General features: G+C 45.7%; 1 protein-coding gene across 1 annotated transcript; it reads right to left on the bottom strand.

Annotated features, from left to right (window-relative positions):
• On the bottom strand, window positions 1,303-4,749 carry ELL3 (elongation factor for RNA polymerase II 3). The gene is made up of 11 exons (XM_001928143.3): window positions 4,508-4,749; window positions 4,221-4,256; window positions 3,760-3,872; window positions 3,420-3,621; window positions 3,251-3,330; window positions 3,041-3,116; window positions 2,680-2,863; window positions 2,548-2,590; window positions 2,252-2,423; window positions 1,980-2,024; window positions 1,303-1,888 (listed from the first exon to the last, which is right to left on the bottom strand). The coding sequence occupies exons 1-11, from the start codon at window positions 4,637-4,639 to the stop codon at window positions 1,778-1,780; spliced, it is 1,194 nt and encodes a 397-aa protein (XP_001928178.1). The 5' UTR covers window positions 4,640-4,749; the 3' UTR covers window positions 1,303-1,777.

Below are 14,244 nucleotides of genomic sequence, written 5' to 3'. Positions count from 1 at the left end.
GGGACCCATCTGGGATTCTTAACCTCTCAGGGCTGAGAGGACAGAATGGATATAATCTGAATCCTGTTAAATTTTCTCTAAACTGTTTCTTAGCTGCACTGTTTATGAAAATACCAGAACCAGTTTATGTTTGTGGTTTTGGGAAAAATTATTTGTGTTGGGGGAAATGTTGTGGGGGTGGGGGGAATTGAGTTGGGGGTTATTTTCTAATTTTTTTTGTACATTTGGAACAGTGACAATAAATGAGCCCCCTTTATACTGTCTTTTCTGCATGAGGTGGGGAACCAAAGGTTCTCTAGACCAGCACTGTCCAACAGAACTTTACACAATAATGTTCTACAATCGTTCATTATTTAATACCTGTAACTACTGAGCATTTGATATGTAGCCAGAACCATTTAAATTTTCTTTAGTCACATGTAGGTCTCGTGACTACCATAGTAGTCAGTATAGCTGTACTGTACTGGGTCCATTATTATCACCTGTAAATCCTCTCCAAATTTAATCTATCTTTAGTATTTATTGCCCAGGCCCCTAGCATGATGATTGGAAGAGGTGGGACTTTTCTTATGGGCTGTTTCTGGCCTGCCTACATCCTAAGGACAGGTTGCTGTTTATCCTTGCTGTGCAGCTGAGCACGTTCATACCTCCCAAGGGCTATTCTATGCCCAGAAATGCCCTTGTATGGGTGTGGCATCAGTTTTGGGGTTCCATCCAAGTTGTTTCAGGAATTGCTGACACTACTGACTGCAGCTCTCTCTCCCAAAGCCCAGGGTGTGGCCATTAACTTCTCCCTCTAGGGGAACTTGGAAAGGCAGTATATGATTTCTGGTTGTGAGTGAAACATCCACTTTCTCATGCAACAGTGAAGAACTAAAAGGATAGTACTGGTGTAATCTTTGGTTCAATGAACCATTTTCCTCTTACTTTTTGTGGGTAAATACAAATCCTATCTATGGTTGCAGTTTTCAGTTACTGGATAATTCCAGATAGGAGCCCTACTTATAGGTGACCTTCAGTCGCCACCTTTAGAAAAGGAGAACTTTATTCCTGCTATAATCTCTAGTTGCCAATTATAAGAGATTTGGTGGAGCTTCATGCTAAAGTATTTATCAGGATCATCCACACTGCTTTGAAAAAGTAAAGATGTTTAACCATAATCTTGGAGATTTCTAATTCTTAAGACCTGGGCTTGGGATCTGGGAATCTAATTTTTTAGGAAGCCCCAGAAGTGGTTCAGATACACAGCCAGAGAACCATTGCCTTGGAAGATTTAAGGAAAACAAACTTGTACAAAGGACATAGAAGCAATCAGTTTTAATTTTTAGCCATGTTTGTAAATCAGTTCACTTTCAGTACATGGGCAACACCCACGCCCTTCCCCATTATAGTCAGTTGTATTACAAGTTCCTTTTAGCTCTTTAACCGAAATTTCTCATCATTAAGAGAAAACATCGGGTAAATTCTAATATTCTCAAGGTATCTTGTCTTGAAAATGGTGTCATTTTTCAGGATTTGAAAATGACTTGGTTGAACTAAAGGTGGAGAAGCCAAGCCTCTTCCACTTTTCCTAATCTCCTGGGCACAACTGTCATTCTATGCCCTAAAATTTTTAAGTATGGCAGTAATGAAAACCAAACCTTAAGAACCTAGAGTAGTTCTCCTGCTTTCCACCACTGACTCAGCAATAAGAAGAGCAGACAGTTGCACTCTAGTTGATAGCTGCTTTGTTCCTTCATATCACACTGGGCAGAAGGTAAAGACCCCTCTGACAGCTTTAGCTGCCCCTGTTCTTTTCCTCAAACTCCAGGATGAGACCTTTAATGTGGGACAATTTCTGATGCAGGTACTCACAGCGGCTCTTTTCTTCCCTGTAACCTGGGTACCGCTGCAGAGGAAAAACATCCATGTCAAAAGAAAAAAAAAAAAAAAAAAAGCCAGTTCCACCTTCTTGCTACCATTCCCAGGCCTGGCCTTACCTTCCTGAACTTTTTATATTCCTGGATTATCTTTTCTTCCAGCACCTGAAACAAAATGTTAGCACCAAGTTTAACCTTGAGAAAAAAAAACAAAATCTCCAGTTTTGCTGGAGAGGGAAGTAACTTCACATTCTACCAAATTATCCAGACTAATTTTTCTCTTGAAACAGCCCTCCTTGTCACTTTGGTCCTTAAACAAACAGGCCTATGGGCACTTAGTAGGGAGTTTAGAGCCAGTAGAGCTTGAAAGCCAGCCTGGGTCCAAACCTTACCTTGTGTTCTGAAGTTCCTCTCTGAACTTTCTTCAGCTCTGCTCCCAACTCTATGAACCTTTGGCTTGCAGCCCCAACACGAGCATGCAGGATACGGTATTCAGCATAGTCTATCTCAAAGTCCTGCTCATAAGCCTGTTGCTGTTCTGCACTGTGGATGGCCCTGTATTGCCTGCCAGGAACAGAGAGTTGTCACCTTCAATATCATTACCCCCCAAAGCTTCCAGCTCCCAGGAAGTTTATCTTAATATCTCAGGCAAAAAGCTTGATCAAATTGGAAATGGCAGGGCACTCACAAGAGGTAATCTGGTACCTCTTCGGGGCTTGGGGATTCAGAGTCTAGAAAGGAAGCAAGACATGAAAGTGATGATAGGCTCCCCACCACCACCCACTGCTATTGCAGTTTCACCCTCTTCTCACTAACTCACCTGCTTGAACTGAGGGACTATCCTCCAGCCTGGCACCCATATCTTCACCTTTATCTTCTTGCTCCCAATCTTCTACCTCCTGTAGGTTGTGCCTGGGCAGCCCTTGTAGAGGACTTGGAGCTAGCGGCAGAGTTCTGAGCCTCTTTTCTTTTTGTTCTACAGTACCTGCAGGTGCTGGCCGTTTCTGTTGGGCAAAATATCTCTGTCACAGGAACAGTAAGCCAGAAGCCTCCTACCGCTATTTTGAAAATTACTTCCACATAATGAGCTCTGGAAGCATGAAAATGAAGTCTCCCAATTTTTAAATCTTAGCCTCATTGGACCTAGCTCTCCTTGAAAAACCCTTGCAATTACAACTTACCTTGTCCAGATGTTTCTGGCTAGCAGATGAAGGCAGTGCCTGATCAAGCTCTCTGTTTGGAAGATGGGTTTGGTTCCTAGGATATTTGGAATGGGAGAGCTGAAGCCCAGGATAGGAGGTACGGCTAGATCTCTTATTAGAGCATTCAGGGTGGAGATGAGGAAGACAATACCAAGGCTTCCCAGGTTAGTCCCAACCTGCCCCAAGTACCTCAGTTCCCACTGTGCCATGTGTTCCCTTGAGGATCCTGGGAGTGACTGTCCTTGGCTGCTTGCCAGGGGAGCTGGCACCTGGCAGGGAAAGTGGCAGGGGCACTCAGTTCCCTGGGCTTCAGGATTTGCTCCACCTTATCCCAACTCCCTTCTGTTTCTGGCCTCACCCTTTCTAGTGCCATCTGTGGCTCTGAAACTGTGTCTCCTCCAGAATAGTCTTCCACATTCCGCCAGCTCTCATGATCTCTGGCATCTTCAGTCAGGTTGTGTCTCCGAACTGAAGATGGAGCTGAGATAGAATCCATGGCTGCCCAAATAGTGAGACGCTCCCTGAGTGAACCCAGGCAGTGGAGGCGGCTAGGCCCAGATCTGGAAAGCAATGGCGGAAAAACAAAACAAACAAACAAAAAAACAACCAAGGGAGTGGAGAACTTTCTTTTACACGCCTCTGGACATCCCCTTCCCGGACTTTCCATAAACTCTTACCTGCTACCTGTTCCCCCTTACCTGACTAAGCGTTGGCACACAAGGTCCAAGCCACCACCAGGACCCTCCTGGTTACACTGAGACACTGTGAAGGAAAAGAGGCAGGACCAGCCAGGGCCTGGGAGCCTCAGATACTGTGGGTGAAAGGAGACCGTAAACCCCATGAAAGTTAGTTCCTCCCCGTCTTGCCAATGCCGTTTCTCCCTGAGCCCGCCTAAGTCTGAAGATGGGTCCCACGGGACTCGTTAGCTCACCAGGTGCAGCTGGGCCTGAGTCCTCAGGAGGCTGAGACGACGCAGTCTCTTCAACCGAAGCCTCTTGGGACCACAACCCCAGCAGCCCCCTCGCCCCATTTGGGGTTCAGTTCTCGAAACTTCTTCAGACCGTGACTCCTCTCAGCCTCCCGCCCTGACGGTACCATCCTGGCGCCCACGTCTGTTTCTCCCAGCACTCCACCTCCACACACCCAGGCCCGCACTTACCCCTCGGCTGCCCTGGAAAGCAATCACTGGACGAACCTGCGGGGAAAGCAAAGATGCGAGCTAAGCGCAGGTGAAGCAGCGTCCCCAGGATCCGGCGTCGGGTGTTCAGGGTTGGGGGTGGGGTTAGGGGACCTGCCTCTGGGGCTTCACTTTGAAGGGGTGGGGAAGCAGGGAGCCTGGGGATGCTGCTGACTATCCCCAGGTCCCTCCTCCAGGGTCGCGCGGGCTGAGGCCCTATCTTCCGAGGGGTGGGAGCTAGAGAGGATGGGGCCAGGGGCCGACCGTACCTGTTGCCGCTGACACTCCTGCAACGCTCGCAGCACAGCGTCGTTGAGTCTGAGCAGCAGGAGGCTGGTCCGGGCAGCAGGGGTGAAGCAGAGCCGGAGCTTCCCACTCAGAAGCTCCTGGGGTCCCTCCATAGCTGTGAGGTCCAGCGCAAGTAGAACGGGAGCCACAGACGAGGGCCACCACCACCTCCGCTGTGCACGGCTAGGCTGGCACACCCGGTAGCCCAGGTCGGCCCCGCCCTCCGCCAGGACCCCACCCCCGGCCCCACCCACAGCCAGCGCCACTCCTGAGATTTCCCAGCCGCGTGGGCGGTGCTTCCCTCTTCAGATGTAAGCGCGGACCCCAGCGGTTTCCCCTTGGATTGGCATGCACCTCTTTGGGCTTTTGGAAGGGGCTCTCCGGGTTCTGGGAAGAAAGTCTACGGCCAGCTTCTTGCCCCTCACTGCTACAGTCCACAGCCCTGCCTCAGTTTTTCCACCTATCCTGAACTCAGAGTCGTAGGTCTCTAAGTGAAGCTAAACCTGCAACTCCTAGAGGGTTTTAGATGCAAAGGGGCGGAAGAAAGCGCCTGGTTGCTGGGCTGGCTCAGCTGATCGCGCCAAGAGCCCCCGAGGACGAGAGGATGGCTGAACCGAAGGGGGATTCCCGAAGCCAAAATCGGGCGCAGCCCTTTTGCTTTTCTCCCCCGCCGCTGCACTGCTGCGGACCCGAAGCCGGTTTCTAACTAAGATGGAGAGGAAATCTGGCCCTGTGGGTGTTGTGGCAGCGGAGAAGCTTGGCTGCCGCAAGCCGGAGTGCACCCCCCGCCCCCAGTCTGTGGGCAGAGATGGGGGCCGTGATTGAGGGCAGGAGAATTCCGGGGCAAAGGAGAGGGTTTACTCAGCCCTAGGTATCCCCTCCTGGCCTATACACGTGAGATTGGTGGAGACTGGTGTGAAAGGGAGCTGGCTCACTCCCTCAGGAGGACCAAGAGGGGCCACGAAGTTGCCAGACGTTGAGGAGGTCCAGATCCTGGTGCACTGAGACCCCAGGACCAATCTCGTGTTGTCCCTTGTTGCCTCCACTTGTCCCTGTTTAGATATATATCCCAAGAGCCTTGGTGTTGTTTTCTTTCCTAGCCAGGAAACCTCTGCTAAATCCCTGGACTGGCATAATCCCAGATGACCTTAATGCCCTTCACCCCAAGTTATTTATGTATTTGTCAAAACTCATCCAATTGTACACTAAAATATATATATATATATTTTAATGTGTGTAAATTATCCCTCAATAAAGTTGACTTTTAAATCCAGCTCTAACAAGAAAAACATTTACCTACCCATCTCTTCAGGCTATCTGCTTCTCTGGGTGACAATTTCCCAATACGGGAAACACTTGTGGCAATGGGTAAAGCTGGTCTCCCAGGTCTCAGATGAATCTGTGCATCTATGGCCTTTTGGTGGATTTTCTTGGATTTAAGCTCAAAGAAGAGACTAGAATGGTGAAAATTTCTGGAGAGGAGGGAAGGAGCAGGACTGTAAGAGGCAACTAGGGAAGATATTTGGGGAAGAGAGAAGGAAGGTAGGGATCTAACATTTGTTGGGATCCACCCACTGTGTTGTCAAGATCTCTGTATGTTATTTAATCCCTACAATAACTTTTTATTTTTCTTTTTTCTTTTTGGCCACACCCACCGCATGTGGAAATTCCCAGGCCAGTGATCAAACCTGAGCCACAGCAGTGACCCAAGCTGCAGCAATAACACCAGATCCTTAACCTACTGAGCCACAAGGGAACTCCTCAATAACTTTTCAGAGTAGGTATTATTATCCATATTTTTTATTCATTTGTTCAGCAAATATTTATTGTACTTAACACCATGAGATCCTTGGGATACATCAGTGAACAGATTCTTGTTTTGAGAGAGCTTATATACTAGAGGGGAAGGAGGCACCAGAAAGGCAATGAAGAAATAAACATAAGAAATATAGTGTATGGAGTTCCTGTTGTGGCTCAGCACATTAAGAAGCAATCATAGTGTCCCTGAGGATGTGGGTTCGATCCCTGGCCTCACTCAGTGGGTTAAGCATCTGGCATTGCTGCAAGCTGCTGTGTAGGTTGCAGATGCAGCTCAGATCTGGTGTTGCTGTGGCTATGGTGTAGGCCTCAGCTGCAGCTCCCATTCAACCCCTAGCCCAGGAACTTACATATGCTGCAGGTGTGGCCTTAAAAAAAATTTAAAAAGGAAAAATATGGATAGATAGATGGATAGATAGATAGGTAGATAGAATGTTAAAAGGTGATAAGAGGGAGTTCCCATCGTGGCTCAGTGGAAACAAATCTGACCAGCATCCATGAACATGCAGGTGCAATACCTAGCCTCACTTGGTGGATTAAGGATCCAGCGTTGCCATGAGCTGTGGTGTAGGCTGCAGATGTGACTTGGATCTGACTTGGCTGTGATTGTGGCACAGGCCGGCAGCTGAAGCTCCAATTTGATCCCTAGCCTGGGAACCTCCATATGCCACAGGTGCTGCCCTAAAAAGACCAAAAAAAAAAAAAAAAAGGTGATAAGAGGAGTTCCCTGATGGCCTAGTGGTTAAAAATCTGGCATTGTCACTGCTGTGGTATGGGTTTGATCCCTAGCCTGAGAATGTGTGCTGTGGGCATGACCAAGAAAAAAAAAAAAAAGTGATAAGAGCTATATAAAAAAAAAAAAATAGAGAAAGTAAGAGGGTTTGGAAGAGGAAGGAGCGGAGGGTGGAAAGGATTGACTGTGTATTAAGCAATGTGGTCAGGGAAGACCTGGAGAAGACGAAATCTGAGCCATGTCCTAAAGGAAATGAGGGCATTAGCCAAGCAATACAGTTGAAGGAAATGTTTTCCAGGCAGAGGGACTAACTAGCCAGTGCAAACTTTGTAAGTCAAAAGTGTGCCTGGAATGGATGAGGCAAAGTTGAGGCTGGTTTAACAGTAGGAAAGTAAGTGAGGGGGAGTAAGTGAGGGGGAGAATAGCAAGAGATGAAGTTAAGAAGGTAAGAAGCAGGGGTGAATTGGGTTGTGAAGGCCTTTATGGGCCATTGAAAGGACTTTCGCTTTTACTTGGAGTGAAATGGGGAGTCTTTGCAGGGTTTTGAGCAGAGGAGTAACATGAAGTCACTTCTATTTTTAAAGAATCACTCTGGTTGCTGTTAAGAATAGACTGTAGGGGACAAGGATAAAAGCAGTATGACCTGTTTGGAGATCACTGCAGCAATCCAAGCTAGAGATGGTGGCAGCTTGCACCGGGGTCAGATGTGGGAGAAGGGATAAGTTTTTGGACATATTTACAGTAGTTCTGACAGGATTCCCTGATATATTGAATATAGTATATCAGAGAGAAATGGCATCAAGCATGATTCTAAGGGAGTTCCTGTTGTGGCGCAGCAGAAATGAATCTGACTAGTATCCATGAGGATTCAGGTTCAATCCCTGGCCTCTCTTAGTATGTTAGGGATCCGGGGGTGCCATGAGCTGTGGTGTAGGCCACAGACAAGGCTCAGATCCCAAGCTGCTGTTGTGTAGGCCAGCAGCTGTAGCTCAGATTCGACCTCCTGTGACCTCCATATGCTGTGGGTGCAGCCCTAAAAAGCAAAAAAAGACTGACTCTAGGATTTTTGCTCAGAACAACTAGAAGGATGAAATTGTGATCAACTGAAGTAGGGAACACTGCCAGTAGAACAGGGTTAGTTCTGAACATGTAGAGTTGGCTATTAGAATCCACATGGGAATATGGAGCACACTGTTGTATATACAAGTTTACAGATGGTGAAGGATGTCTGGACTAGAGATGTAAACTTGGCAGTACTAAACATATAGATGGTATTTAAAGCCATGAAACTGGATGAGCTCACGCAGGAAGAAAGAGAAGAGCCTAAAGGATTATACCCTGGGGCACTCCAATCTCTAAAAATAAGTCAGGGGAAGAAAAGCAAAGGCTATTGAAAGGCCATGGCCAGTGAGGAAGGAAGAATAGGAGAGTGTCCTGAAAGCCAGGTGAAAAAATTGTTTCAAGAAGAGATTGATTGAGACTTCCCATTGTGACTAAGTAGGTTAAGAACCTGATTAGTATCCATGAGGATGCAATCTCAATTCCTGGCTTTGCTCAGTGGGTTAAGGATCCAGCATTGTTGTAAGCTGTGGTGTAGGTGGTAAATGTAGCTCAGATCTGGCATTGCTGTGGCTGTGGTGTAAACTGCAACTGCATCTCCGATTCGACCCCTAGCCTGGGAACTTCCATATGCCACAGTAAGGCCCTAAAAAGAAAGAAAAAAAAAATACAAAAACCAAATATGGTGGTTCTCATAGCAGGAAGTTCAGAGAGAGAAGAAATGTTACAGTTGATGTACCAGTGGCTCCCAAAACACCAAGTTTCCTTCTGCCACTAACTTTGCTTCAACTTCAGGCTTGTCCTTTAAGTTACAGAAGCCAAAAGCAGTAGGAGCTATGTGCATCCTTATTCAAGTCAGTGGGATGGAGCACTATCCCTCTCCTCACAATGGAACAAAATTCCTTCCCTTTGGTCTGATCAGGCCAATTTAGGTCACATGCTAATTCCTGAACCAATAATTGTCACCAGGTGAATATCATGCAATAATTGATTTAGTCAGCAGTTCCTGAGCCAATAAATAGGAAGAGAGATGAATTTGGAGTTCCTGTCATAGCTCAGCAGTTAACGAACCTGACTAGCATCTATGAGGACTTGGGTTCGATCCCTGGCCTCCCTCAATGGGTTAAGGATCCGGGTGTGGCTGTGACCTGTGATGTAGGTTGCAGACGCGGCTCACATCCCATGTTGCTATGGCTGTGGTGTAAGCCGGCGGCTACAGTTCCAATTGGATCCCTAGCCTGGGAGCCTCCATATGCCACGGATACGGCCCTAGAAATACTAAAAAACAAAACAAAACAAACAAAAAAAAAAAATGAAAAACTGATGAATTTACTTTTATTAACTTAGCCATTTAGGGCCACACTTGGAATATAGGGAAGAGGGAAAGAATTTCCTAAAACTATGTTGTTCTTCCTTGATAAAGGAGGGATGTGGGAGTTCCTGTCGTGGCCCAGTGGAAACAAATTTGACTAGGAACCATGAGGTTGCAGGTTTGATACCTGGCCTTGCTCAGTGGGTTAAGGATCCAGCATTGCAGTGAGCTGTGGTGTAGGTTGCATATGCAGTTCAGATCTGTGATTGCTGTGGCTGTGGTTTAGGCTGGCAAACGTAGCTCTGATTAGATTCCTAGCCTGGGAACCTCCATATGCTGAAAGTGCAGCCCTAAAAAGCCAAAAAAAAAAAAAAAAAAGGAGGTATGTTATAAATGTTTGGAATTCAACTGTACTTCTGGAAACTCTGTTCTACTTTTCCTACAACTGGCTCCAGGTCTCAGTTTATTTTTATTTTTTTGGCCACAGTATGCAGCAGCTTGATGTGGGATCTCAGTTCCCAGAACTGGGATTGAACCTGGGCCACAGCAGTGAAAGCACCGTGTCCTAATCACTAGACCACCAGGAAACTCCCCAGGCCTCAGTTTAAATGTCATCACAGCAGTAAATCTCTCCCACTATTCATCATCCTTGAATTTTTGCTTCTCGTTTACCACTTAACATAAGTTGTAATTTTATGTTATTTGGTTTGGCTTAGTTGTGAATCATAAGTTCTCTTCCAGTAAATTGTTAACTTCATAAAGTCAGGGACCATGCCACTGTATACCCAGTGCCTAGAGGTGTCTGGCCCTTAATAGGTATACACTTTCACATTTGATGAAGAATATGAATGAACCCAGGAATCAATAATATCTCCCTATCTAACTGAATCTTCAAAGTAGATTTTGTTCTTTTCTTTCTTTCTTTCTTTTTTTCTCTGGCCATGTCCATGGCATGCAAAAGTTTCTGGCCAGGGTTGCTATGGCTGTTAGGGTTAGAATCTTTGCCACAGCAGTGATACCTCCAGATCCTTAACCCACTGAGCCACGAAGGAACTCCAAAATAGATTTTGAAGCTGCATATTTTTGTCATTTCTGCTGCCACCATCTCAGTCCAAGTGGCTATCTTCTGTTTCATGATGTAGTGGACATCTTTTATCTGTCTAGCATCCTCCTTTTTCTGGGGAACAAACTCCCTTTTTAAAATAAACCCATTTCCTTCCCCATCAGAGCCCTGTCCTGGGATTTTAAAAACTGAAGGTAAAGGAACAGGCTCAGACCCTCTTTCTTGGACATGCTTTGAGATTCCAGGGCAGGGACATTGGTGACCATTTCCTATCATGCCAAGGGATCTGGATCTTAGAAAATAAAGCAGAGTATCACCCTGTCAGTGGTTTTAGTTTCCCCCACAGTCAGTCATCCCCTAGTTTGCTTATGTAAGTCAACAAATTCCCTTTTTTTGCCCAAACTGGCCTAAACTTCATTTTGATTATCTGTTACCCAATTAAGCCTGGGATCCTGCATTTCTGTGATCGCCTCCTGACTGCTCTCTCTATTTCCATTTACCTGCTCTGATTCAGTTTCCTCCTATGGAGTGATCTCTTCAAAATCTACAACTTGCTGATGAAGAGCACTTGTTGGGTTAGACTCTCAGCCCCACCCTTTATTATCTGGGCTTCCTTGAGAAAGTTATTTAACCTGCCTGTACCAAAGTCTCTAAATCTTGGTAGAAAGGGGATCATGACACCTCAGAAGGTCAGTGTAAGGTTCAAATAACAAAAGTACACTTGCTATACTTAATAAGCACTCAGTGTTAGCTAGTAGTGGATTTGCAGTAGTGACTCAGATCAAATCAGTACCCTACCTACTTCCTGACCTAGTTTCATACCATGCGCACTTTGTGTTAGTGACTTGCCTCTTACCTATCCACTAACTTTGTGGCTTGATGGGATGGCCTGGGGAGCAGGGCCTTAGGGACATCACACATGCTGTTTCCTCTTCTGAAATGTTCTCCCTGCCTACCTACCCCTCCTTGGCCTGGCTGACTCCTCTTTTTGCCTCAGCTCAACTGTCACTCGCTCATTTATCTAATCAAATTTAGGGTCTCCAAGTATACTCCCTTCATAGAACCAGTAGTGCTACAATTTCTTACCAGGACAGGTAGAAGAATTGTTCACAGATGGTCTTCATTCAGATTATACTGACATCTGTTTTGATGCTGTGTGTCCTGTTAAATATTTTGAATATCATCCTTGCGTAAAATCTGTTCATTTTTTATAGTAATTATCACACTCAATTTGCTTATATATATATATAGCTATATCCAGATATAGACATATACACACAGAAATGCATATACATATGTATTATATATAGAGAGAGATAGGTTTCTTCTCTACACTATACTTTCCATGTGTAGGGCAATATGCATGTTTTATTCATCACTCAGTTTACCTGATGACTAATACAATAGTTAGCACATGGTGCATGACACAATGAATATTTGTTGAAAGAATGAATGAATGATTTGGCAACTCCTGAAAAAATTAGACTAGAGGTGTGGCAACCAGTCTAGGTTCTGTTAGGATCAGAATCAGATTCTTTTTTTTTTAATTTTTTTATTTTTATTTTTGTCTTTTTGCTATTTCTTGGGCCGCTCCTATGGCATATGGAGGTTCCCAGGCTAGGGGTCCAATCGGAGCTGTAGCCACCGGCCTACACCAGAGCCACAGCAACACAGGATCCGAGCCGCATCTGCAACCTACACCACAGCTCACGGCAACGCCGGATCGTTAACCCACTGAGCAAGTGCAGGGACCGAACCCGCAACCTCATGGTTCCTAGTTGGATTCGTTAACCACTGCGCCACGATGGGAACTCCAGAATCAGATTCTTGAGCATAGGGATAGAGTGGGGTGAGCTAACAAGAGGAGACTGGTTACAGGATTATTCCATTCTCTCACTCACCTGAGCTGCTGGAGTTGACAGAGGTAGCAGGTGCCAAAGAGAACTTGCTGCTTCATCCTGCACTATTTCACTATCTCTGACTAGCTCCACGGAACTGGTTCTCTGGTCTCTACACATAAGGGGACCTATGGGAACCTGGGGCTGGGAAGCCAGATAGTCCATATTCTTTTATAAACAGTGGTCATTTTGTTGTAGGTCTTCAGATGATGTCCTCACCCCTTAAGTCCAGTTTCCTGGAGTTCCCGGCGTGGCACAATGGAGACGAATCCGACTAGGCCCATGAGGTGGTAGGTTCGATCCCTGGCCTCACTCAGTGGGTTGAGGATCCGGCATTGCCATGAGCTCTGGTGTGGGTCGCAGACGTGGCTCAGATCTGGTGTTGCTGTGGCTGTGGTGTAGGCCGGCGGCTGTAGCTCTGATTAGACTCCTAGCCTGGGAACCTCCATATGCCGCAGATGCGGCCCTAAAAAGACAAAAAAAAAAAAAAAAAAAAAGTCCAGTTTCCTCATCTTCTCATTTTTTTTTTTAATTTTACTTTATTTTTGCTTTTTAGGGCTGTACCCGCGGCATTTGGAGATTCCCAGGCTAGGGGTCTAATTGAAGCTGTAGCTGCTGGCCTACGCCAGAGCCACAGCAACATCAGATCTGAGCCATGTCTGTGAACTACACCACAGCTCACAGCAATGCTGGATCCTCAACCCACTGAGCGAGACCAGGGATGGAATCCAAAACCTCATGGTACCTAGGTGGATTTGTTTCTGCTGCTCCACAAAGGAACATTTTATATGTGGAGTCCTTAAATCCTGCCTCACTTCCTTCTCTGCTTCAAAGCCTTGGGTCCCCATTTTCTCTAATTTATTTGCTCTTTTTTTTTTTCTTAGATAGATTCTTCTTTTTTTTAAAATTATTTTTAATAGTTATTTCCCCAATACATTTTTTTTCCTACTGTACAGCATGGTGACCCAGTTACACATACATGTACACATTCTATTTTCTCACATTATCATGCTCCATCATAAGTGACTAGACATAGTTCCCAGTGCTACACAGCAGGATCTCATTGATAATCCATTCCAAAGGCAATATTTTGCATCTATTAACCCCAAGCTCCCCAACCACCCCACTCCCTCCCCCCCTCCCTTGGCAACCACAAGTCTGTTTTCCAAGTCCATGAGTTTCTTTTCTGTGGAAAGGTTCATTTGTGCCTTACATCAGATTCCAGATCTAAGTGATATCATATGGTATTTGCCTTTCTCTTTCTGACTTACTTCACTCAGTATGAGAGTCCTAGTTCTATCCATGTTGCTGCAAATGGCATTATTTTGTTTTTTTTTATGGCTGAGTAGTATTCCATTGTGTATATACACCACATCTTCCTAATCCAATCATCTGTCGATGGACATTTGGGTTGTTGCCATGTCTTGCCTATTGTGAATAGTGCTGCAATGAACATGCGTGTGCATGTGTCTTTTTAAAGGAAAGTTTTGTCCAGATATATGCCCAAGAGTGGGATTGCTGGGTCATGTGGTATCTATGTATAGCTTTCTAAGGCATCTCCATACTGTTTTCCATAGTGGTTGTACCAGCTTACATTCCCACCAACAGTGCAGGAGGGTTCCCTTTTCTCCACACCCCCTCCAGCACTTGTTATTTGTGGACTTGTTAATGATGGCCATTCTGACTGGTGTGAGGTGGTATCTCATGGTAGTTTTGATTTGCATTTCTCTAATAATCAGCGATGTTGAGCATTTTTTCATGTGCTTGTTGGCCATCTGTACCTCTTCCTTGGAAAAATGTTCAGGTCTTTTGTCCATCTTTTCATTGGGTTGTTG

This window comes from Sus scrofa, chromosome 1, assembly GCF_000003025.6.
Source record: "Sus scrofa isolate TJ Tabasco breed Duroc chromosome 1, Sscrofa11.1, whole genome shotgun sequence".
NCBI lineage: Eukaryota > Metazoa > Chordata > Mammalia > Artiodactyla > Suidae > Sus > Sus scrofa.
This window is presented reverse-complemented; position numbering and strand designations above follow the sequence as displayed.

Coding starts and splice junctions, on each gene's coding strand:
- ELL3 (XM_001928143.3), bottom strand. CDS start 4,639: ATGGAGGGACCCCAGGAGCTTCTGAGTGGGAAGCTCCGGCTCTGCTTC. Junction 3,873..4,220: donor CTTTCCAGGGCAGCCGAGGG/GTAAGTGCGGGC, acceptor TTTCACCCACAG/TATCTGAGGCTCCCAGGCCC. Junction 2,424..2,547: donor GAGGTACCAGATTACCTCTT/GTGAGTGCCCTG, acceptor TGTTCCTGGCAG/GCAATACAGGGCCATCCACA.